At 32.3% G+C, this 25,697-nt stretch overlaps 1 protein-coding gene and 2 long non-coding RNA genes across 3 annotated transcripts; 1 reads left to right on the top strand and 2 right to left on the bottom strand.

Annotated features, from left to right (window-relative positions):
- Nucleotides 1–14,961: 14,961 nt before the first annotated feature.
- Nucleotides 14,962–16,490, top strand: LOC134856758 (uncharacterized). The gene is made up of 2 exons (XM_063873028.1): nucleotides 14,962–15,078; nucleotides 15,741–16,490. The coding sequence occupies exons 1-2, from the start codon at nucleotides 14,998–15,000 to the stop codon at nucleotides 16,488–16,490; spliced, it is 831 nt and encodes a 276-aa protein (XP_063729098.1). The 5' UTR covers nucleotides 14,962–14,997.
- Nucleotides 16,491–22,545: 6,055 nt separating this feature from the next.
- LOC134856793 (uncharacterized) lies at nucleotides 22,546–23,264 on the bottom strand. Its single transcript, XR_010164846.1, has 3 exons — nucleotides 23,134–23,264; nucleotides 22,977–23,054; nucleotides 22,546–22,839 (listed from the first exon to the last, which is right to left on the bottom strand). It is a non-coding gene; the product is annotated as an uncharacterized LOC134856793 (long non-coding RNA).
- Nucleotides 23,265–24,937: 1,673 nt separating this feature from the next.
- LOC134856756 (uncharacterized) lies at nucleotides 24,938–25,697 on the bottom strand. Its single transcript, XR_010164842.1, has 3 exons — nucleotides 25,451–25,697; nucleotides 25,294–25,371; nucleotides 24,938–25,156 (listed from the first exon to the last, which is right to left on the bottom strand). It is a non-coding gene; the product is annotated as an uncharacterized LOC134856756 (long non-coding RNA).

Below are 25,697 nucleotides of genomic sequence, written 5' to 3'. Positions count from 1 at the left end.
TTTTATCAGAAAAGGACCAAAAAAAAAAAACTGCATGCAGAAAAAAATTGAATTTTTACTACTACAATATGAATAGCTTAAAAGAACTGCCTGAGTTATGTAGTGAAATACTTGATCGGGAAAAAAATTTGCCTACTGAAAAAAGGCAAACTTCTTTATTTTGCAAGAAATGTGATTCAAATTACCTTTTGATATTTTGGAAACGTTTTTTTTTCAAACAGTTGGTCTACTTTTTTTTCAAATTTATCCGCACTGAAGTTTCAAGGTTCAATTTAAGTATAGTGAATTTTCATTGAATAAATTTGAAACAATGTAAGGTGTCAAATGGTTTTTATGTTTCAGTGTTTTATTTGGTTTTCTACCCGAAATAGATAGAAGTCAAATGTTTAAAACGAATGCAAAAGCCAACAAGTTGTTTTTTTTAATTATTAAAAATTTTTGGAAATTGATGTGAGTTTTTTCTATACCACATCACAGCTAATATTAATCTTTCACCTTCTCCATATCGCATGCACTTTGTCTCCGCCCCCCCTTCCAACTGAAAATAACTGAAGTTAAAAAGCATCAAAAAACCGTAATTGTTCCAACTTTGGTAACGAAACTAACGAATATTTGTTCTCACGATGATTTTTTTCTTTCAGAGTAACTTCGACTTGATAACTAGCCTTTTTTGAAGGATTTTTTTCAAAAAAAACTTTCGAAAGGTATTGTTACTGTGAGCTTAAATTTGAAAAACTGTTTCACCTGTGATCTTTTTTGTAAAGTTTTGGGTGTTCAAAGATTGCCATTGCGATCGATTTAGGGCAATTAAGGGGCGATCTATTTCGCGCTAGTAACGCGTAAGCAGAAAATTAAACCGTCTCAGTAATAACATGAAAAAATCAAATGTAATAAAAAAAAGCTAATTTTATTTTAATTTGAGGTTGTTTATTCCGACTGTTGTAACGAAAGTAACAGAATATTTGTGTTTGCAATGATTTTTTTCTTCAGACTGATTTCGACTTTCTAACTAGCCTCTTTGACGGTTTTTAAAAAAAAAACGTTCAAAAATATTGTTACCCTGAGCTTAATTTCAAAAAACTGTTTCACCTGTCATATTTGTCAAGTTTTGGGGGTTCAAAGATTGCCACTTAGGTCGGTTTAGGCAATTACCGGGCGATCTAACTTGCGCTAGTCATGCGTAAGCAGATATTTGAACCGTCTCAGTAAAAACATCAAAAAATTAAGTTAATAAAATTAAACTAATTTTATTTTAATTTGAGGTTTTTTATGAAAACAATCCCCCAGACGCCAATTAAGATACAAAATGTAAAAGTAGCTCCTAGTAACAAGTAAATTGAGGCAAATAAACTTTCCTCAATCAGTTTTTAACCTCCATCATCGAAAAGTAAATAGATGAAGAAAAAAATTGTCACAATTTTAATAGTAAATCTATGAAGTACGGAGCTAGAAGGAAAGTCTATGAAGTAATTTTTTTTATTTCACTTTTTTGTCATTTAAAGGAATGAATAGTTCTGACGTTTGTTGTAAAATTTTGACATAATTTACAAAATTATAGTGCAAAAAAAAATTGAGTCTACAGATAAATGCTTTCAAAAATCAAATGGAGAAAAAATGAGATGCATAATAATTTTGAGAACTTTTTGAGAATTTTTTCCTAAAAGCAGAATACCAAACCACAATCTGAGCACAGAAAAGGGAACAGCCTTTTCAGAAACAGAACCAGCCATAAAATTCAGTGGATCGAACAAAATAAACAACTCACAACAACCGGAGTTTTTCTTCTACAGTTTGGCCAGCTCAGTTTGCATTTTATGTTTCTATTTGTCCTAATTAATTTGAAATTGTTGTCATTCCTAGCATTTCACCAAAAAGAGGAAACTACGGTCAACAGCATTTTAAGAAAATTCAAGGTAAAGTTCCATATCAGTGTAAAATTCCATATCAGAGCCAAATAATATCAGAAAAGGACCAAAAAAAGCTGCATGCAGAAAAAAAATTCAATTTTTACTACTACAATATGAATAGCTTAAAAGAATTGCCAGAGTTATGTATTGAAATATTTGTTCGAAAAAAATTTGCCTTGTGGAAAAAGGCACATTTGTTTTTATTTTGCCAGAAAAGAGATTCAAATTACTTTTTGATATTTTGGAAACAATTTGGTTTGAGAACAGTTGGTCAACATTTTTTTCTACTTTTAATTATTTGAAGTTGTTCTCATTCCCAGCATTTTACCAGAAAAGAGGAAACTATGTCTTCAGCATTTTTTAGCAAATTGAAAGTACAATTCCATATCAGAGCCACTTTTCATCAAAAAAGGGCCAAAAAAGAACTGCACGCAGAATTTCACTCAGAACTGCACGCAAAAAATTCATTTTTTTGTACTATATTATGAATAGCTTAAAAGAACTTCCAGAGTATGTATTGAATTAGTTGTTCGAAAAAAAGTTTGCGTTTTGCAAAAAGGCAATTTTTTTTATTTTGCAAGAAGTGTGATTCAAATTACTTTTTGAATTTTTGGAAACGATTTGCTTTGAGAACAGTTGGACAACAATTCTTTTAACTTCTAATAAATTTGAAGTTGTTGTCATTTCTAGAATTTCACAACAAAAACGGAAACTACGGTCTACAGCATTTTCAGCAAATTGAGTTTAAAATTCCATATCAGAGCCAATTTTTATCAGAAAAGGACCAAAAAAAAACTGCATGCAGAAAAAAATTGAATTTTTACTACTACAATATGAATAGCTTACAAGAACTGCCTGAGTTATGCAGTGAAGTACTTGATCGGGAAAAAAATTTGCCTACTGAAAAAAGGCAAACTTCTTTATTTTGCAAGAAATTTGATTCAAATTACCTTTTGATATTTTGGAAACGTTTTTTTTAAAGAGTTGGTCTACTTTTTTTTCAAATTTATCCGCACTGAAGTTTCAAGGTTCAATTTTAAGTATAGTGATTTTTCATTGACTAAATTTGAAACAATGTACGGTGTCAAATGGTTTTTTTATGTTTTAGTGTTTTATTTGGTTTTCTACACGAAATCTGTAGAAGTCAAATGTTTCTCGTTGTTTGGTTCGTAATTTAAAACGAATGCAAAAGCCAACAAGTTTTTTTTTTGATGTTTAAAAATTTTGGAAACTGATGTGGTTTTTTTCTATTCTACATTACAGCTAACGTTTAGCTAATGTTTAATTTTTCACCTTCTCCATATCGCGTGCACTTTGTCTCCGCCCCCCTTTCAACTGAAAATAACTGAAGTTAAAAAGCATCAAAAAACCGTAATTGTTCCAACTTTGGTAACGAAACTAACCGAATATTTGTTCTCACGATGATTTTTTTCTTTCAGAGTAACTTCGACTTGATAACTAGCCTTTTTTGAAGGATTTTTTTTTAAAAAAAACTTTCGAAAACTATTGTTACTGTGAGCTTAAATTTGAAAAACTGTTTCACCTGTGATCTTTTTGTAAAGTTTTGGGTGTTCAAAGATTGCCAATGCGGTCGATTTGAGGCAATTAAGGGTTGATCTAATTCGCGCTAGTAACGCGTAAGCAGAGATTTAAACCCTCTCAGTAATAAATTGAAAAAATTAAAGGTAATCAAATTAAATAATTTTAATTAAATTGAGGTTTTTTATGAAAACCAACCACCAAATGCCAATTAAGATACAAAATGTCAAAAATTGCTCCTAGTAACAAATAATTTGAGGCAAACAAAGTTTCTGCAACCAATTTTCAACCTCCATCATCGAAAAGTAAATAGATGAAAAAAATTTTGTCATAATTTTGATGGTAAATCTATGAATTACGGAGCTTGAAGGAAAATCTATGAGGAGCATATTATACTCAAGTACATGCATGTTTTTTTTTTCTGATAAAGGTCTTTTTTTTCGATTTCAGTTTGTTGTCATCTTAAGGAATGAATAGTTCTGACGTTTGTTGTAAACTTCTGACATATTTAAAAAAATTATATTGCAGATAGGAAATTGAGTCTGCAGATAAATGCTTTTAAAAATCAAAAGCAGAAAAAACGAGATGCATAAAATTAGTGTAAAGAAAGAATGAAATGGGGACTTTTTTCCTTAAGGCAGATTACCAAACCGCAATCTGAGCACAGAAAAAGAACCAGCACCATTTAGAAGAAGAACCAGCCCAAAGAAGTTCAGTCGATCAAACAAAATGAACAATTCAAAACACCCGGAATTTATTTATTTCTACAGTTTGGCCAGCAAAGTTTGCAATTTATGTTTATTTTTATCCTGATTAATTTGAAAATGTTGTCATTCCTAGCAATTCACCAAAAAGAAGAAAATACGGTCTACTGCATTTTCAGCAAACTGAATGTAAAATTCCATAACAGAGCCACTTTTTATCAAAAAAAAGGACCAAAAAATCAATGCACGCAGAAAAAAAATCAACTTTTACTAATAATTTGAACGGGTTAAAAGAACTTCTAGAGTATGTATTAAAAGTTTTGATTGAAAAAAAAATTTTGCTTTTTGAAAAAAGTGACCATTTTTATTTGTCACTCAAACAAAATTGGTTCAAAGAAATGTGATTCAAATTAAATTTTGATTTTTTCAAAACCAATTGTTTTGAGAACAGTGGGTCAACATTCTTATTTTACTTTTATCCTCACTGAAGTTTTAAGGGACAATCTCAATTATAGTGATTTTTCATTGACTAAAACTGAAACAATGTACGGTTCAAATGCTTTTATATAAATGAGTGTTTTATTTATGTTTCTACACAAAATCGATAGAATTCAAATGATTCCAGCTGTTTGGTTCGTAATTTAAGAAGAATGCGAAAACCAAAGTTGTTTTCTTCAAAAATGTTTAAAAATTCTTCGGAACTTATGTTTTTTTTTATTCCACATCACCACTAATGTTTACTTTCCTCCCTTCTCCAAACCGCATGCACTTTGTCCCCCCTCTCAACAGAAGAGAACTGAAGTTAATAAGCATCAAACATTGAACCGTAATTATTCGGACTTTCGTAACGAAAGTAACAGAATATTTGTGTTCGCGATGATTTTTTTCTTCAGACTGATTTCGACTTTCTAACTAGCCTCTTTGACGGTTTTTTTTTTAGAAAAAAAACGTTCAAAAATATTGTTACCCTGAGCTTAACTTCAAAAAACTGTTTCACCTGTCATTTTGTCAAGTTTTGGGGGTTCAAAGATTGCCATTTAGGTCGGTTTAGGACCTTTACCGGGCGATCTAACTTGCGCTAGTCACGCGTAAGCAGATATTTGAACCGTCTCAGTAAAAACATGAAAAAATTAGGTATAATAAAATTAAACTAATTTTATTTTAATTTGAGGTTTTTTATGAAAACAATCCCCCAGACGACAATTAAGATACAAAATGATAAAAGTAGCTCCTAGTAACAAGTAATTTGAGGCAAATAAGCTTTCTTAAACAAATTTTTAACCTCCATCATCGAAAAGTAAATAGATGAAAAAAATTTTGTCATAATTTTGATGGTAAATCTATGAATTACGGAGCTTGAAGGAAAATCTATGAGGAGCATATTATACTCAAGTATATGCATGTTTTTTTTCTGAAAAGGTCTTTTTTTCGATTTCAGTTTGTTGTCATCTTAAGGAATGAATAGTTCTGACGTTTGTTGTAAACTTCTGACATATTTAAAAAAATTATATTGCAGATAGGAAATTGAGTCTGCAGATAAATGCTTTTAAAAATCAAAAGCAGAAAAAACGAGATGCATAAAATTAGTGTAAAGAAAGAATGAAATGGGGACTTTTTTCCTTAAAGCAGATTACCAAACCGCAATCTGAGCACAGAAAAAGAACCAGCACCATTTAGAAGAAGAACCAGCCCAAAGAAGTTCAGTCGATCAAACAAAATGAACAATTCAAAACACCCGGAATTTTTTTATTTCTAGAGTTTGGCCAGCAAAGTTTGCAATTTATGTTTCTTTTTATCCTGATTAATTTGAAATTGTTGTCATTCCTAGCAATTCACCAAAAAGAAGAAAATACGGTCTACTGCATTTTCAGCAAACTGAATGTAAATTTCCATAACAGAGCCACTTTTTATCAAAAAAAGGACCAAAAAATCAATGCACGCAGAAAAAAAATCAACTTTTACTAATAATTTGAACGGGTTAAAAGAACTTCCAGAGTATGTATTAAAAGTTTTGATTGAAAAAAAAATTTTGCTTTTTGAAAAAAGTGACCATTTTTATTTGTCACTCAAACAAAATTAGTTCAAAGAAATGTGATTCAAATTAAATTTTGATATTTTGAAAACGAAATGCTTTGAGAACAGAGGGTCAACATTTATATTTTACTTTTATCCGCACTGAAGTTTCAAGGTTCAATCTCAATTATAGTGATTTTTCATTGACTAAAACTGAAACAATGTACAGTGTCAAATGCTTCTATATAATTGAGTGTTTTATTTATGTTTCCACACTAAATCGATAGAAGTCAAATGTTTCCAGCTGTTTGGTTCGTAATTTAAAATAAATGCGAAAGCCAACAAGTTGTTCTCTTCAAAAATGTTTAAAAATTCTTTGAAACTTATGTAATTTTTTTATTCCACATCACCACTAACGTTTACTTTCCTCCCTTCTCCAAACCGCATGCACTTTGTCCCCCCTCTCAACAGAAGAGAACTGCAGTTAATAAGCATCAAACATTGAACCGTAATTATTCCGACTTTTGTAACGAAAGTAACAGAATATTTGTGTTCGCGATGATTTTTTTTCTTCAGACTGATTTCGACTTTCTAACTAGCCTCTTTGACGGTTTTTTTTTTAAAAAAAAACTTTCAAAAATATTGTTACCCTGAGCTTAACTTCAAAAAACTGTTTCACCTGTCTTTTTTGTCAAGTTTTGGGGTTCAAATATTGCCATTTAGGTCGGTTTAGGACAATTACCGGGCGATCTAACTTGCGCTAGTCACGCGTAAGCAGATATTTGAACCGTCTCAGTAAAAACATGAAAAAATTAGGTATAATAAAATTAAACTAATTTTATTTTAATTTGAGGTTTTTTATGAAAGCAATCCCCCAGACGACAATTAAGATACAAAATGATAAAAGTAGCTCCTAGTAACAAGTAATTTGAGGCAAATAAGCTTTCTTAAACAAATTTTTAACCTCCGTCATCGAAAAGTAAATAGATGAAAAAAATTTTGTCATAATTTTGATGGTAAATCTATGAATTACGGAGCTTGAAGGAAAATCTATGAGGAGCATATTATACTCAAGTACATGCATGTTTTTTTTTCTGAAAAGGTCTTTTTTTCGATTTCAGTTTGTTGTCATCTTAGGGAATGATTAGTTCTGACGTTTGTTGTAAACTTCTGACATATTTAAAAAAATTATTTTGCAGATAGGAAATTGAGTCTGCAGATAAATGCTTTTAAAAATCAAAAGCAGAAAAAACGAGATGCACAAAATTAGTGTAAAGAAAGAATGAAATGGGGACTTTTTTCCTTAAAGCAGATTACCAAACCGCAATCTGAGCACAGAAAAAGAACCAGCACCATTTAGAAGAAGAACCAGCCCAAAGAAGTTCAGTCGATCAAACAAAACGAACAATTCAAAACACCCGGAATTTTTTCATTTCTACAGTTTGGCCAGCAAAGTTTGCAATTTATGTTTCTTTTTATCCTGATTAATTTGAAATTGTTGTCATTCCTAGTAATTCACCAAAAAGAAGAAAATACGGTCTACTGCATTTTCAGCAAACTGAATGTAAAATTCCACAACAGAGCCACTTTTTATCAAAAAAAGGACCAAAAAATCAATGCACGCAGAAAAAAAATCAACTTTTACTAATAATTTGAACGGGTTAAAAGAACTTCCAGAGTATGTATTAAAAGTTTTGATTGAAAAAAAAGTTTTGCTTTTTGAAAAAAGTGACTATTTTTATTTGTCACTCAAACAAAATTAGTTCAAAGAAATGTGATTCAAATTAAATTTTGATATTTTGAAAACGAAATGCTTTGAGAACACCTGGTCAACATTTTTATTTAACTTTTATCCGCACTGAAGTTTCAAGGTTCAATCTCAATTATAGCGATTTTTCATTGACTAAAACTGAAACAATGTACAGTGTCAAATGCTTCTATATAATTGAGTGTTTTATTTATGTTTCCACACTAAATCGATAGAAGTCAAATGTTTCCAGCTGTTTGGTTCGTAATTTAAAATAAATGCGAAAGCCAACAAGTTGTTCTCTTCAAAAATGTTTAAAAATTTTTTGAAACTTATGTAATTTTTTTATTCCACATCACCACTAATGTTTACTTTCCTCCCTTCTCCAAACCGCATGCACTTTGTCCCCCCTCTCAACAGAAGAGAACTGAAGTTAATAAGCATCAAACATTGAACCGTAATTATTCCGACTTTTGTAACGAAAGTAACAGAATATTTGTGTTCGCGATGATTTTTTTTTCTTCAGACTGATTTCGACTTTCTAACTAGCCTCTTTGACGGTTTTTTTTAAAAAAAAAACTTTCAAAAATATTGTTACCCTGAGCTTAACTTCAAAAAACTGTTTCACCTGTCTTTTTTGTCAAGTTTTGGGGGTTCAAATATTGCCACTTAGGTCAGTTTAGGACAATTACCGGGCGATCTAACTTGCGCTAGTCACGCGTAAGCAGATATTTGAACCGTCTCAGTAAAAACATGAAAAAATTAGGTATAATAAAATTAAACTAATTTTATTTTAATTTGAGGTTTTTTATGAAAACAATCCCCCAGACGACAATTAAGATACAAAATGATAAAAGTAGCTCCTAGTAACAAGCAATTTGAGGCAAATAAGCTTTCTTAAACAAATTTTTAACCTCCATCATCGAAAAGTAAATAGATGAAAAAAATTTTGTCATAATTTTGATGGTAAATCTATGAATTACGGAGCTTGAAGGAAAATCTATGAGGAGCATATTATACTCAAGTACATGCATGTTTTTTTTCTGAAAAGGTCTTTTTTTCGATTTCAGTTTGTTGTCATCTTAAGGAATGAATAGTTCTGACGTTTGTTGTAAACTTCTGACATATTAAAAAAAATTATATTGCAGATAGGAAATTGAGTCTGCAGATAAATGCTTTTAAAAATCAAAAGCAGAAAAAACGAGATGCATAAAATTAGTGTAAAGAAAGAATGAAATGGGGACTTTTTTCCTTAAAGCAGATTACCAAACCGCAATCTGAGCACAGAAAAAGAACCAGCACCATTTAGAAGAAGAACCAGCCCAAAGAAGTTCAGTCGATCAAACAAAATGAACAATTCAAAACACCCGGAATTTTTTTATTTCTACAGTTTGGCCAGCAAAGTTTGCAATTTATGTTTCTTTTTATCCTGATTAATTTGAAATTGTTGTCATTCCTAGCAATTCACCAAAAAGAAGAAAATACGGTCTACTGCATTTTCAGCAAACTGAATGTAAAATTCCATAACAGAGCCACTTTTTATCAAAAAAAATGACCAAAAAATCAATGCACGCAGAAAAAAAATCAACTTTTACTAATAATTTGAACGGGTTAAAAGAACTTCCAGAGTATGTATTAAAAGTTTTGATTGAAAAAAAAATTTTGCTTTTTGAAAAAAGTGACCATTTTTATTTGTCACTCAAACAAAATTGGTTCAAAGAAATGTGATTCAAATTAAATTTTGATATTTTGAAAACGAAATGCTTTGAGAACAGCTGGTCAACATTTTTATTTTACTTTTATCCGCACTGAAGTTTCAAGGTTCAATCTCATTTATAGTGATTTTTCATTGACTAAAACTGAAACAATGTACAGTGTCAAATGCTTTTATATAATTGAGTGTTTTATTTATGTTTCCACACTAAATCGATAGAAGTCAAATGTTTCCAGCTGTTTGGTTCGTAATTTAAAATAAATGCGAAAGCCAACAAGTTGTTCTCTTCAAAAATGTTTAAAAATTCTTTGAAACTTATGTAATTTTTTTATTCCACATCACCACTAAGGTTTACTTTCCTCCCCTTCTCCATACCGCATGCCCTTAGTCCCCCCCTCTCAACAGAAGAGAACTGAAGTTAATAAGCATCAAACATTGAACCGTAATTTTTCCGACTTTCGTAACGAAAGTAACAGAATATTTGTGCTCCCGAGCTAGCCATTTTGACGGTCTTTTTTTAAAAAAAAATCGTTCAAAAAGTATTTTTAGCCTGAGCTTAAATTCGAAAAACTGTTTCACCTGTGATCATTTTGTAAAGTTTTGGGGGTCCAAAGTCTACTTTGGTAGATTTAAGGCAATTAACGCGCGATATAATTCGTGCTATTAACGCGTTAGCGGAGATTTAATCCGTCTTAGAAATCGTTCCAAATTAGTTGGAAGAAGCTTATTTGCCATAATTGATTTGTTACAAAGAGCGAAATCTATCCTTTTGTACTTTATATGGCGTGCGGGGGGATGCTTTTCATAAAAAATTTCAAATTTTATATATTTTTTTCATTTTTATTACGTTTTATTTTTATAGGTTATTACCGCTCCTTAAACATTAAAAGGCAGTCGGAACATTCAGGGCTTTGCCCTGATACGAGCAGTCTTGTTTTGAATATACTGTCGTAAGAAACAATAACCTGATTCATGAAACGAATTGCTATACAAGACAATGAATTGACTTGGGACAAAAACGAATATCTAAAGGCATTTATTGGGCTGGTCGCAATCGAAAAAAACGTTAATAGAGCGGCTGGTAAAAAATAATAAAAAACTGAGAAACTGCTTTATAATAAAAAAGTTAAAAACTTGAAAAATCCGACTGCTCATTAGCTGGTCTTGAATAAAGTTTTTGAACTAAAGATTCCTCACACTTTAAGTTTTTGCCGCTAGTTTCAATTCTGATAAGTCCTTCTGAGTAAAGTTTTTGTTCCGACTTTTGATACGAAAGTAACGGAATATTTGTGCTCGGGGCGGGTTTTTTTTCTTCAGACAAATTTCGTCTTTTTAACTAGCCATTTTTGACGGTATTTTTTTATCATTCGAAACCTTTTGTTGTCCTGAGCTTAAATTTGAAAAGGTATTTCACCTGTGATCATTTTTCGTGAAGTTATGAGGGTTTAAAGGTTGACATTTTGGCCATTTTGACCAATTTGGGACAATTAACGCGTGATACAATTCGCGCTATTAACGCGTAAGCGGAGATTTAATCCGTCTTAGAAATTGTTCCAAATTAGTTGGAAGAAGCTTATTTGCCATAATTGATTTGTTACTAGGAGCGATATCTATCGCTTTGTACTTTATATGGCGTGTGGGGTGATGATTTCTGAAAAAAAATCAAATTTTAGTTTTTTTTTTTCATTTTTATTACGTTTTATTTTTATAGGTTATTACCGCTCCTTAAACATTAAAAGGCAGTCGGAACATTCAGGGCTTCGCCGTGATACGAGCAGTCTCGTTTAATTTTTAATTTTTGTTTGCCAGTCAACTCCATTTGGAACGACTGTGAAGGCTTGATTAATTGCGTATTGAAAAAGTTAAGTTTCAATCGAGCAGTTATCAATCACATTCAAGCTACAGTGCTGATTTAAATTAACCGGACAAAACGCGTTAAACTTGAAATTTAAAACGCGTTTTTCTCAAATTGGGTTGAGTTTAGGTGAAAACTTATGAAGACAAAACTTGCTTAAAATTTTAGCATCATTAATACGGTGTAATTTGTTTTGCGAAATTTGGGCCCGAAATTTTACCCCAAAAATGGGTCATTTTGGCTTTTCTTAGTTAATCAAAAACTACGCTGAAATAACCCAGTCGATCACAGACATAATTATATCAAAGTGAGCCCCTTACGTAGCCCAACAAAACAAACTTTAACAAGGGTATTTTCTCCAACAAAAATGCAAATGGTTCAAAAATTGTTTTTAAATAAAAAGTTGGTATTTTATATAGTAAAAATGACCTTTTTTGTCTATCAAACAAAAATAAATTAATTTATACAATATTTTGGAGAAAATACCCTTCATAAATATTGTTGGGCTACGTAAGGGGCTCACTTTGATATAATTATGTCTGTGATCGACTGGCTTACTTCAGCGTAGTTTTTGATTAACTAAGAAAAGCCAAAATGACCCATTTTTGGGGTAAAATTTCGGTACCGAATTTTGCAAAACAAATTACCATATTAAATCTGCTAAAATTTTAAGCAAGTTTTGTCTTCATAAGTTTTCATCTAAACTCAACCCAATTTGAGAAAAATGCGTTTTAAATTACAAGTTTAACGCGTTTTGTCCGGTTGATTTAAATCAGCACTGTAGAACAGGCAAAGTTGCTTGGTAATTTTAAGATAATTGGATTGATGTCCACGCAGTGAAGTTTCCTTGTAAAAGAAAATCTGAATGAATCTATATGGTCATCACATTCTTCAAAACCTGATCAATTCAAAAATAGGTCGATTTTTTGAATTAGTTCACCTGAAACCATTTTTTATAAAAGCGCCCAAATTAGTACAACTGTTGATGTTTCTCGCAATAAATCCCAATAAAATATGGTCCCCTTCCCCTCCACCTCATCAGTGGATGCTTTTTTATTTACAAAAATCTCGTAACTCTATGCAGCACTTAGTTTATCACTGACAATACAAACAAGCACTTTCGAATGAGAGCGATAGTTTTGAAGTCAATTGAAAATCGACAAACTGAGTGCTATAACTTTTTTACTACTAAGCTGAAAGATGTGATGGGAAAGACTTGTTTTTAGATATTATCACACACCTTTGAGTTATTTTCGAAATTGATAACTAGAAATACGGTCGTGGTATAAACATGCTTGCTTTTGGGGCTAGGTGTTTTACCAGACCAACCTTTTAACAGGCCACAATGCAATAATTCAATAAAAAAAATTTTAAATTAGTGGAAGATTCGAAAAGGAAGCGTTTAGATCAAACACAACTTGGCAGAGAAAACGTGAAAACATTGTCTTTAACCAGACTAAACGGCGTTATTATATCTTTCAATCAAATTTGTTCGTCGAGTCTGGTAAAAGGTCCATGTTATAACTTTTCTAGTAATAGGTCGGTCTGGTAAAAGGTCGGTCCCCGCTTGCTTTATATTTTACTGTAAGTTAAAACCGTTCATTGACAAGCAGTTTGGCCGCCTTATTATTGCACTAGATAGCTGCGTTTGTGAAGGTTTACCGGTCAAAGAGATATGCCCGCTTGCTATTTATCATATTTTTGCATGCCTTTTCAAAAGCAGTTTTTCGATGTTGGTTCTTACTTTCTTTTTTCAGAATCTTTTGTCAGAAGTCTCTGAAACTGAAAAATCTTTTTTCTATGATTGTTTTTTTCAGAAGTTATTTTTGATTTTGTTAGTCTCATTTTTTCATTATTGCGGCACAAATTGTTTATTCCATCCAACACAACCAAAGTATTAATCCAATAGAGGAACGGTTTTTGAATTGACTTCATTCGGAAGAGCAAAACTTAAGCTCATATCTGATATTTTGTCAAAAGAAAAATAAAACATTACTTTTGATTTTTAACGATTAATTTTTAAAACTAAGTTATATTGTAGTATAGTTTTTTTTTTCAATTTCATCTTGAAGAAAAACGTCCAGTTTTAATAGTCAAATAAAATAGTTACTTTCGCATATATTTACACTAGTCACATGAGCTTTAGAATATATAATACTATTATAACGCTCAATGAACATTTTTCGTGCTTTTTAAACTAATTTTTATATGCGCACTCTAGTTTATTTATTTTCAGCCTTATTTACACAAAACGGTCCAAAACAAAACAGTCCTGAGAAAAATTACATAATAAAACTACCTCAAAAACATCCCACAAAAACAATTTCATTGTAAAGAAATCAATTCATTCAAAAGCTGCTAAGAACCTTAGAAATAATTTGTATAACATTATTTTCTGCTTGTGAAAGTTCAGTTTTGTATTTTAGTTCAGACGGATGATAAATACCAATAACCAAAAAACTTAAGCTACCCAGAAAACAACATCTGATTTTTAGCCAAGAATAGCGAAACGTTGAAATTAATGCAGTGAAAAAAATGACGCTTTTTCCTGATCCAGCCAATAAAAGCCAAATTGCTCAAAATATTTCATTTGCAAACACTTGGCAGTGCTTAAATAAGTTAAAACCATTTAACGTTGAGCAAAACCAACCTTGCGCTAAAAAAGTTTAGCTGCTACTTTGAAGGATATGCATATAAAAGTTTGGATAAAGCTATCAGTTTAAAATGTGATAAACCACTGCAGACATCAAGAAAATTTCACTTTAGAAAATTCTTTAAAAAAAGAAGTGCAAACTTTTTGCGAGGTTTCAAAAGGTATGTTGAAACCGTCAAACCATGCACGTAGAAATTTTTACTTCCTCGGCTAAACATTTGCAGTTGAACTCATTGAAGGTACCCTTGATCGACCTGTTCTCCTATTTTCTCAAGTTTCGATTTATTTGGAAAATAAGAAAATTTGTTTTGATGCCGGGGTACAATTCTTTCACCTTTAAAATTTAAATTCATCTTCTTAAGAACAACACTTGAGCGCCTTCGAAAATCGTTTGATTTATTGTTTGATATTCGGTTCTTTGATCGTTATTTATTTGACCACTGTACAATTCAAAGCGCAAAATTTTTTTTATCGGCGTCAATATATAGTGGTCAAAAAAATCAAATGGGCTTGGGCTGTCTTGTGTGATTGGATTGTTTTTTCGGACTTTGTTTTTTGCATTGAACAATTTTTGTTCAGGACTGTTTTGTACTTGCAGTTTTTTGAAAAACATTTTATTTTGAACCGCTGGATAAACTTTGGTTGACCGACTCGACTGCATACAATTAAGTGATACCATCTTGTACCGGTTCTACTTCCTTGGCATTGCTCTTGCGAAACATTAACTTTAGACTTAGTTAAAACATATTGTGCAACTGAATCTTTGAACTTTGTGCTTATATCAACCCAAGAGAATATACGGTTCTCGATGCAATACTTGTGAAAAGATGATCAACATTAATTTACCTTTACAATTATTATTAATATGAAGGATCCTCAAACTGAAGTCGTCTTCTCGCATGCTGTCAAATCATTGCAAATAAGAAGCGCCGGTTCTCTGAAACGGGTGAGTATTTTCAAGCACTGAGCGAACATCATTTGTCTATGTTTGAATTTCAGCACTAACAAAATCATTTAAAGCTTTTCTACTGGTCACAATTTTCTGGGGCCATAGTTGTAACAATGAGATATGACTTGCCTTGGGGTAGCCTCATCTAGTCCTCCTATACGAGAACCAAATACGGTTACCTAATACCAAAGTAAACCATATCTCATGGTTAAAATAATGCCCCCTGCAAATCTGATTACTGCCAGTTGCTCAAGACATGATGAGAAATTGCATCACGATGACACGCAGCTGTTGTTGTTTATTTTCAGAGGTGCATTTCTGTTTATGGTGTCTGTTAAGTCTTGTATAACGTGCATGATGCAATATGAAAAAGTTCCGTTTTAATTTCAAATAAACTTTGAGTTATTCAAATTTAATTTTGAGTTAAACTGTCCGTTGAGCCAAACTGCAACTATTACTTTTTTGTCTATAATTTATAAATTCATTAATTGATTCGTGTTATCTAACTTCAATTTTATGATCAGCAAAGGTTTCTCCGTGACTTTATTTTGCCCGTGTGCCGGCTTTGTTTGTAGCGTTTGGGATTAAAATAATATCGCCGGTCAGAAGCAAAGCCAAATGTATTAAACCTTACCTTACCTGACCAATGTTTTATTTAGTGTGCTTTCGATAGCAAAGTGGCAGCAACCAAAGTAGACAGAAAACGATTCTTCAACTGTACTGAAAGTCCAGAACATGGAAACTGGAAGAAAACGCTTGCCAAAAGTTATAGTGCGCCCAGTTTTTGTAGTGAAGATCAAATCCAAGAAGAACAGACGACTCTAATAGCGATCTTAGACAAAATCATAAGCGACAAATTGAAAGCAGGTACGCCCATCCTCACCAATGTGATCACCAGGAAAAACATGATTTACATCAAGGCAGAGAAGGTCAAGTTACTTCAACAGTTTGCGGAACACAAAAACATAAAAGGGAACAAAGAGCTTGCGGCATTAAAAGTTCGTCCTGTTAATCTGAAGGTTCCCAAGAAGCAAACAGGTGCTGGTTGTGGACAAGCTGTGAAGCATGATCAAAGAGACGTTTTCATCAATTGCGTAGTGGTTGTGAAGGTGTTTCTGAATGGTACTGGAGATCAAACTGACAAGTCTGTGTCTGTGTGTGTCTCAGTTGTGAACAGAGATGGCGACAGACAGAAGGTTCAAGAAGGTCAGAAGCTAGTTGTCTCAATCTATCTGAAAGATCCCAATAAGAAAGAGGTTTACAGACGAGACTTCAAAATGGACTTTTCTCCTGCGCTGGAGAAGATGGAAAAAGGATTGTTTAGTTTCATATCAAAGGAAGGGTTTGGGAAATACGTCAAAAATGGTGCTGCTCAATTTGGTGTATCGATCACATTCGGATCAGGGTAACACCAACAAAAAGTCCATGCAGTTTCATCTGCATCAAACCATCGCTCATTGCACTCTCTGGCTCCTCTATTTTGCCTTAATTTTGTTAATAGAGCCTTATTGCTAATAAAAGAAGTGGCCAAAGAGCAGTTATTATTTTCTTACTAACAACTTACTTCAAATAAAAAATATACATGAAAATTTGAGTTTAAAGAGACTGCGCTCTCATTTTTAAATCAATTACAATAAATTTGATTTCAGAATAAATTCGGAATAAATTTTAATTAGTACGCTAATGGCTGATGTAAATTATTGCCCAGTGATTTTACTACTGTGATCAAAAATGCAACCAATTTTTTGTGAATAAAAAAACATATAATGCATGAGAAAACATGTTATATAAAACAGGGATAGAAAAATAATGATACTTCAGCTTAAAATTTTAGACAACTAGTGGAACAATTGTGCAAGGGCAGTAACAAGAGCATGGCGTCGTGCATAATTAATGATTTCAGGTTTGTTATATATAACACAGTTTCTCATATCCTTTGGTTTCATGAATTAAGACTGCCAAGTTAATCTAACCAAAAAACCAAGCGCCTCTCACACAGCCCAACAAAATTATTGAATTAATTTTTTAAAAGATTGCACAAATTGGTTGAAATTTGTTTTAAGCAAAGATTTCGAGTTTTGTACAATAAAAATGACATTTTTGAATATCGAGCAAAATTTTATTTTCTTATACAGATTTTTGGAGGTTTTACATTTCTAAAACTTTGTTAAGGTCTGTGAGAGTTGTCTTTGATATAAATTTTTTATCAATAGTTTTTGCATAAATCTTGATTAACTGAAAAAATAATTTGCACCATGAAAACTGAAATTCTAAGCAGCTTTTGTTATTATTACTTTTTGTAGTTGAACTAAGAATTCGATCTCGTTGAGGACGCAACCACAGGAACCATAACACGTGAGAAACAATATTAGACGCAGCCATAGGAAGAACAAGAAAAGAAATTCAAAAGGCAAAAGAAAAGAGATATGAAAGCAATACATTTTGTCTTTTGATTTACATTTTTTATCAATAGTTTTTGCATAAATCTGGATTTGACTGAAAAAATAGTGATTGAACTTAGTGATTCAACTTGAAATTAAGTGGCTTCGTAGAACTCGTTTTTAAGTTTTAAGTGGTTTTTCTTAGTTTTGAGAAAAAAATTTTACCAGGAGAAAGACAAAAAATCCTAAATCCTGAATAATTTTTGCTTTTTGTTATCCACAAAAGAGCATCGAAATAATTGATTACATTGACTTGCTGAGAGGAGGATTTGAGCAAACTTTGGATAAAATTAGGATGAGAATGTTAGATTTTGATTAAACTGTTTCATAGCCGAACAACTATTTACTTATCTGAGTTTTTGTTTGCACCTGTTGGCAGTTTTCTTGCTGTGCTGCGGAACTATAAGGGTTCTGTTCAATTATCTTTGGTCTTTTTCAAGATGCGTAAGCCAACATGCCCTACTGTATATCAAGTTACACGAAAAAATTTTGTTATATGTGACAAGGTGCTTGGTGAACGGAAATTTTCGAACCCTATTTACTCTTGCGATAAGCATGGGTATTACAATCGGATACTAGACTTTTTTCCCGTAAAGAACTTTGTCCATAGTATGACTGAAATTTGAGGTCATCTCTAAATGCATCTCTATTTCTAAAGAACTTGCACGTCTTACAGCTGTAATTCAACAGCTGACTTCAACTGCTGAGTTGATTATTTTTTATAGCTGAAAAGTTTTTTTAGATGCAATTTTTTTGTCGGTTTTATGGGTTTCGAACCAGTTTTTATCGGCTTACTCTCCGGGTAATTTTTTCTGTAAGATTTAATAGATTTTTCAACAACTTTTTTCTTCTTTTGTTTGAGGGTAATTAAAGTTTATGGCTTTCTGGTTTTTATAGGATCCAAATTTTTCTATTTAGATTAAAAAAATTTTTTTGTATTTTTCGGCTGGAATTTTTTTGCAAAACATTGTCAGTTTTTTTTGGATGCATGGTTTCCGATTTTTTTTTGTTCTCGAAGTGCCTGAAATAAGTTCAAATTTTAGTTAAATTTACTTTAGGTTTGAGAAACTTTATTTGGACTCGATCCAAGTAGATGATCTAACGTATTCTTTCAAGATGTCAAAACAATTTGATAACTTTCCAGATTTTTTTTGCAAGATTGACTCAACTGTTTTGCCTGCAAAGGAATGTGGCGGGAAGTTCTGCACGAGATCCAGGAGTTTGGTTCTTTCTTGCCGAAATTTTTGAAAGAAAAATTTTCGTGGTTTTTCTATTTTCGTGGTTTTTCTATTTCTAATATATATACCTAACGAACTTTTGTTGCTTTTTTACACCGAGGCAAAGCTGAGCTTCGCAACATCTGCGATACACAATAAATCTCCAGAAATCAAAAGATAAGGAGTCTCAAGCTTGAAAAACTTGAACGCATTTTGTTGAAAAAATCGTTGGCTAAAAAATCAAGGACAATTTTATTGCAAATGTTAAAAACATCAATTACCTTCAAAACAAAAAATATTTGGGCTAAACTATATCCATTTATTTCTGATAACCAATAGACGTAACGATAAGAAAAAATTTCAATCGAATAATTGAGAAACAAAAATTCTAAATTTACTCGAAAACTATTAATTAAATCTTGCAACCAAACAATTTGCATATCCAACAAAAAAACCGGGGGTTAAAGGCCCTATTCGCTAATTGCTATTATATAAACCCAAAAGAAAAAAAAACGAAAAACAAAACTTGAACAATTGCCACAGAGCATAACTTAACAAAAATCTTTAAAAAAACTCAGCAAACCTATGGAAATAACCCATTTACATCAAGAATGATAAGTTATGAATCTTGTGCGCAACGGTAAAAGAGCTAGATCACAACAAAAACGTAAGAAACCGCAAAGAAAGGAAATCAAAAACAACGAAAATTTTTCTTTCAAAAACTTCAGCTAGAAAAAACCAATCTCCTGGATCTCGTGCAGAACTTGCCGCCACATTCCTTTTTAGGCAAAACAGTCGAGTCAGTCTTGCAAAAAAATCTTGAAATTAATCAAATTTTTTTGACATCTTGAAAGAATACGTTAGACCATCAACTTGAATCGAGTTCAAATAAAGTTTCTCAAACCCTAAGTAAAAATAACTTAAATTTAAACTAATTTCAGGCACTTTTAGAACAAAAAAATTGAAAAACAAGCATTCAACAAAATTCAAGCCGAAAAACACAATTTTTTTTTTATAGTATTGGGAAACTTTTGGATCTTATAAAAACCAGAAAACCATAAACTATATTTACCCTCATGCAAATGAAGAAAAAAGTATTTGAAAAATCTATCAAAATTTACAGAAAAAATTTAACCGGCAAGTAAGCCGACAAAAACTGGTTCTAAACCCATAAGCCGACAAAAAAATTGCATCTAGAAATTTTTTCAGCTATAAAAAATTATCAATTTAGCAGTTGAAGCCAGCTGTTGAATTACAGCTGTAAGACGTGCAAGTTCTTTAGAAATAGAGATGCATTTGGAGATGACCACAAACTTCAGTCATACTGTGGACAAAGTTGTTTACGGGAAAAAAGTCTAGTATCCGATTGTTATACTCATGCTTATCGCAAGTGTAAATAGGGTTCGAAAATTTCTGTTCACCAAGCACCTTGTCACATATAAAAAAAAAATTTCGTGCAACTTGATATACAGTAGGGCATGTTAGCTTACGCATCTTAAGAAGACCAAAGATGATTGAACAGACCCCTTATAGTTGCGCAGCACAGCAAGAAAACTGCCAACAGGTGCACACAAAAACTCAGATAAGTAAATTGTTGTTCGGCTAAGAAACATTTTAAGCAAAATCTAACATTCTCATCTTACTTTTATCCAAAATTTGCTCAAATCTTCCTACCAGCAACTCAATATAATCAATTAGGAAATTAGGAAAAACCACTTAAGAACGAGTTCTAAGAAGCCACTTAATTTCAACTGGAATCACTAAGTTCAATTACTAATTTTTCAGTTAATCAAGATTTATGCAAAAACTACAGATGAAACATGTATATCAAAAGACAACTCTCACACAACTTAACAAAGTTTTAGAAAGGTAGAACATCCAAAAATCTGTAAAGGAAAATAAAATTTTGCGTGATTTTTAAAAATGTCATTTTTATTGTATCAAACTCTAAATCTTTGCTTAAAACAAAATTTAGGCAATTTGTGCAATTTTTAAAAAAATCAATTCAGTAACTTTGTTGGGCCGTGTGAGAGGCGTTTGGTTTTTTGTTTAGATTACCTTGGTAATTTTAATTCAAGAAACCAAAGGATGGGAGAGAAACTGTGCTGCATACAGCTAGGTAGGAGACACTGAAATATACGAGAGACCAGAAAGCCAGCCGGTTGTGCGTGACCATCAACGCCAATTAACAGTTTTCATCGTCAAGGTCAAATAACATATAGAAAAGCGGTGCTTAAAAAGCGGGGCATATGCAACAAAACAATGATATAAATCCAGCAAATTTTCAGTTCATAATTGCTCAGTGCATCAAGTTATCTATATCCATTTCATGTCCCTTTTGCTTACATATCTCTTTTCTAGTGCCTTTTGAATTTCTTTTCTTGTTCTTCCTATGGCTGCTCAAAAGGTTGTTTTTCCTATGGTTGTTTTTCCTATGGCTGCTTGAATATCACTTAAATAAAACTTTGTGTGATTTTCAAAAATGTCATTTATATTAAATAAAACTCGAAAAACAAATTTCAACCAATTTGTGCAATCTTTCGAAAAATGCATTCAAAAGTTATTGGGCTGTGTGAGAGGCTTTTAGTGTTTTGTTTAGATTAACTTAGCAATTTAAGCGTAATTATTGATTAACTGAAAAAAAGCCATAATGAACCATTTTTGGGTTCCAGTTTTGATTGCAAACTTCGCAATATAATTTGCATTATGATAATTCCGGTGAAATTCTAAGCTATTGCTGTACTCTTCATTTTGAGAAAAACGCCCTTGAAGTTTCAAGTTTTGTCCGGATAATTTGAAGCAGCCCGGATTTTGTCCGGATTGAAATAAGAGTGAAATTTTTGTGATTTTGGAATTTTCCCAAAGACTTTTCTCAGAATTTTTACGAACAAGTTTTAGGGCGTAGCATCTTTTGCAGGAAGGTTTTCCACAACCTATTGCCTTGATTGAACCTTTGATATTATATTGAGTTGTTTTCGAGAGGAGTCAAAAGGTTTAAAAAAACCTGACAAGAAATCAAAACAATGACTTTTCCGAGGGTAATAACTTTTGTATGAAATTTAGGCGCAACCATTTACCATTTATTTAGTGGGTTTTCCCACAACCATTTTCCTATGGAAACCAAAAATCTGATTTGGGAGGATAGTTTTTGAGAAAAGTCAAAAAATTAAAAAACGGAAAAAAAATCGAAAATTTGACATTTCTGAGGGCGAAAACTTTTTGTGTCAGAAAATTTGGCGCTGCCGCGTATACAAGGTGGCTTTCGACAACTCCTTCTACTCCTTGAGCCAAAAATCTCAGATTCTGGCAGTTTGTTGTTGAGAAAAATCAAAGTTTCAAAAAACGGTAAAAAAAAATCGATAATTCGATAATTTGACTTTTCTGAGGGACATAAATTTTGTGCAAAAAAAAATTTGGCGTTGCCGCTTTTACAGGAGATCTTCCCTTAACCTGCTCTATCCACTGAATTCAGCATTTTAGCTTTGGAACGGTTGTTTTTGAGAATGTCAACAATTCAAAAATTTATGTCAAAAAATTCCACCCACAATTTCAAAATAAAATAACCCGATCCCATATATTTTCATTATACGTTTTTATCAAACAAGAATTAAGAAAGATTTGCTTTTCATTTGCAGCTGATGGAATTTTTTGTTTAAAAACATTACACATAATTAAGAGACCAGAATAAAAGCTCATTTTTCCAGACTTACTTTTGAGGACATCCGATGACTTTATCCAGTCATTACTTGAAAGAACTCAAAATTAACTAACATTGAATTGAAGTAAATGCTACTATATATTTAAAAAATTAAATGTTCTTCTCTTTCTATAATTAAAACTTCATCAATAACCAATATCATCATAAACGAACACATCCAGCCTGCTTTTCGATCTCATGCATAGAATACGGTATCAGATCATGAAGAAAATTATTACATTACAGGATTCGATTCATCAGTTTTTGTGCACGTGGCCAAAATAGTTCTAATCATCATTCTTCAGGCGCACTGCTAACAGCGTCACTGTCGACGGAAATATTGGTGGATGAGAAGTGAGAAGAAAGGCCGCCTATGTTGCTCGCATTAGCAGTTCTTGCGGATCTGAAAAAATCAATGAACATAAGTGATGATTACATAAGTTTAAAATGAGCTTAACTTCACGTAATGCCATAAAGCATATTCAGAACACTGAAATTTTATAAATTTACATCATTTCCGGTGTGCGTAGAGAAACTCACATGACGTCCTGTAGAAGTTGCTGATTGATCTCCGTCGTCGACTGCAGACTCATCAACTGATTAGCCAGAATCTTAAACCTAAACACCAAAATCAGAAAGTCAATCACGCCTCGCTCTAGAATTTTTAATTAATTCTATGAGCAAACAGCTAATTTACGAAAGAGTAGAGGAGGCGCACTCCATATCGTGGTCACTACTTCTGTATTTGAAAATGCAGGAAAATCATTATATTGCTCCTAAAATATCTAGAGTTGGCTCTCCTTGCAAAATTTTAGATTTACGATTACCAATTCCTCACACAAAATCCCGTTTCGTTTGAATTTTCTATACACGGGTAACGCTGCACTCCGCAAACACAGGCAATAAAGCCGTTAAATATAGCTCTGAAAAATTAGAATAGTGAATTAAGGAAAAAAGGTAGGAATTAAAAAAGAAAACTCCCGTTTTCGGCCGGAATCAAAGCTCCGACCTAGAGATTAGGAGTATCACGTCAACGCAACTGCATCAAACAGGCTTGAAAAAACATAAACACTAGCCATGAATTTAGCAGATACAACAAAAATGTCGTTTATATTATATAAGACTCGAAAAAACAAATTTCAACCGATTCGTTCAATCTTTCGAAAAATGTTTTCAATAGTTATTGGGCTGTGTGAGAGGCTTTTAGAGTTTTGTTTAGATTAACTTAGCAATTTATGCGTAATTATTGATTAACTGAAAAAAAGCCATAATGAACCATTTTTGGGTTCCAGTTTTGATTGCAAACTTCGCAATATAATTTGCAGTATGATAATTCCGGTGAAATTCTAAGCTATTGCTGTACTCTTCATTTTGAGAAAAACGCCCTTGAAGTTTCAAGTTTTGTCCGGATAATTTGAAGCAGCCCGGATTTTGTCCGGATTGAAATAAGAGTGAAATTTTTGTGATTTTGGAATTTTCCCAAAGATTTTTCTCAGAATTTTTACGAACAAATTTTAGAGCGTAGCATCTTTTGCAGGAAGGCTTCCCACAAACTATTGCCGTGATTGAACCTTTGATATTAGATTGAGTTGTTTTCGAGAGGAGTCAAAAGGTTTAAAAAAACCTGACAAGAAATCAAAACAATGACTTTTCCGAGGGTAATAACTTTTGTATGAAATTTAGGCGCAACCATTTACCATTTATTTAGTGGGTTTTCCCACAACCATTTTCCTATGGAAACCAAAAATCTGATTTGGGAGGATAGTTTTTGAGAAAAGTCAAAAAATTAAAAAACGGAAAAAAAATCGAAAATTTGACATTTCTGAGGGCGAAAACTTTTTGTGTCAGAAAATTTGGCGCTGCCGCGTATACAAGGTGGCTTTCGACAACTCCTTCTACTCCTTGAGCCAAAAATCTCAGATTCTGGCAGTTTGTTGTTGAGAAAAATCAAAGTTTCAAAAAACGGTAAAAAAAAATCGATAATTCGATAATTTGACTTTTCTGAGGGACATAAATTTTGTGCAAAAAAAAATTTGGCGTTGCCGCTTTTACAGGAGATCTTCCCTTAACCTGCTCTATCCACTGATCTCAGCATTTTTGCTTTGGAACGGTTGTTTTTGAGAATGTCAACAATTCAAAAATTTATGTCAAAAAATTCCACCCACAATTTCAAAATAAAATAACCCGATCCCATATATTTTCATTATACGTTTTTATCAAACAAGAATTAAGAAAGATTTGCTTTTCATTTGCAGCTGATGGAATTTTTTGTTTAAAAACATTACACATAATTAAGAGACCAGAATAAAAGCTCTTTTTTCCAGACTTACTTTTGAGGACATCCGATGACTTTATCCAGTCATTACTTGAAAGAACTCAAAATTAACTAACATTGAATTGAAGTAAATGCTACTATATATTTAAAAAATTAAATGTTCTTCTCTTTCTATAATTAAAACTTCATCAATAACCAATATCATTATAAACGAACACATCCAGCCTGCTTTTCGATCTCATGCATAGAATACGGTATCAGATCATGAAGAAAATTATTACATTACAGGATTCGATTCATCAGTTTTTGTGCACGTGGCCAAAATAGTTCTAATCATCATTCTTCAGGCGCACTGCTAACAGCGTCACTGTCGACGGAAATATTGGTGGATGAGAAGTGAGAAGAAAGGCCGCCTATGTTGCTCGCATTAGCAGTTCTTGCGGATCTGAAAAAATCAATGAACATAAGTGATGATTACATAAGTTTAAAATGAGCTTAACTTCACGTAATGCCATAAAGCATTTTCAGAACACTGAAATTTTATAAATTTACATCATTTCCGGTGTGCGTAGAGAAACTCACATGACGTCCTGTAGAAGTTGCTGATTGATCTCCGTCGTCGACTGCAGACTCATCAACTGATTAGCCAGAATCTTAAACCTAAACACCAAAATCAGAAAGTCAATCACGCCTCGCTCTAGAATTTTTAATTAATTCTATGAGCAAACAGCTAATTTACGAAAGAGTAGAGGAGGCGCACTCCATATCGTGGTCACTACTTCTGTATTTGAAAATGCAGGAAAATCATTATATTGCTCCTAAAATATCTAGAGTTGGCTCTCCTTGCAAAATTTTAGATTTACGATTACCAATTCCTCACACAAAATCCCGTTTCGTTTGAATTTTCTATACACGGGCAACGCTGCACTCCGCAAACACAGGCAATAAAGCCGTTAAATATAGCTCTGAAAAATTAGAATAGTGAA

The sequence above is a fragment of the Symsagittifera roscoffensis genome, chromosome 1 (genome assembly GCF_963678635.1).
Source record: "Symsagittifera roscoffensis chromosome 1, txSymRosc1.1, whole genome shotgun sequence".
Classification (NCBI taxonomy): domain Eukaryota; kingdom Metazoa; phylum Xenacoelomorpha; order Acoela; family Convolutidae; genus Symsagittifera; species Symsagittifera roscoffensis.
This window is presented reverse-complemented; position numbering and strand designations above follow the sequence as displayed.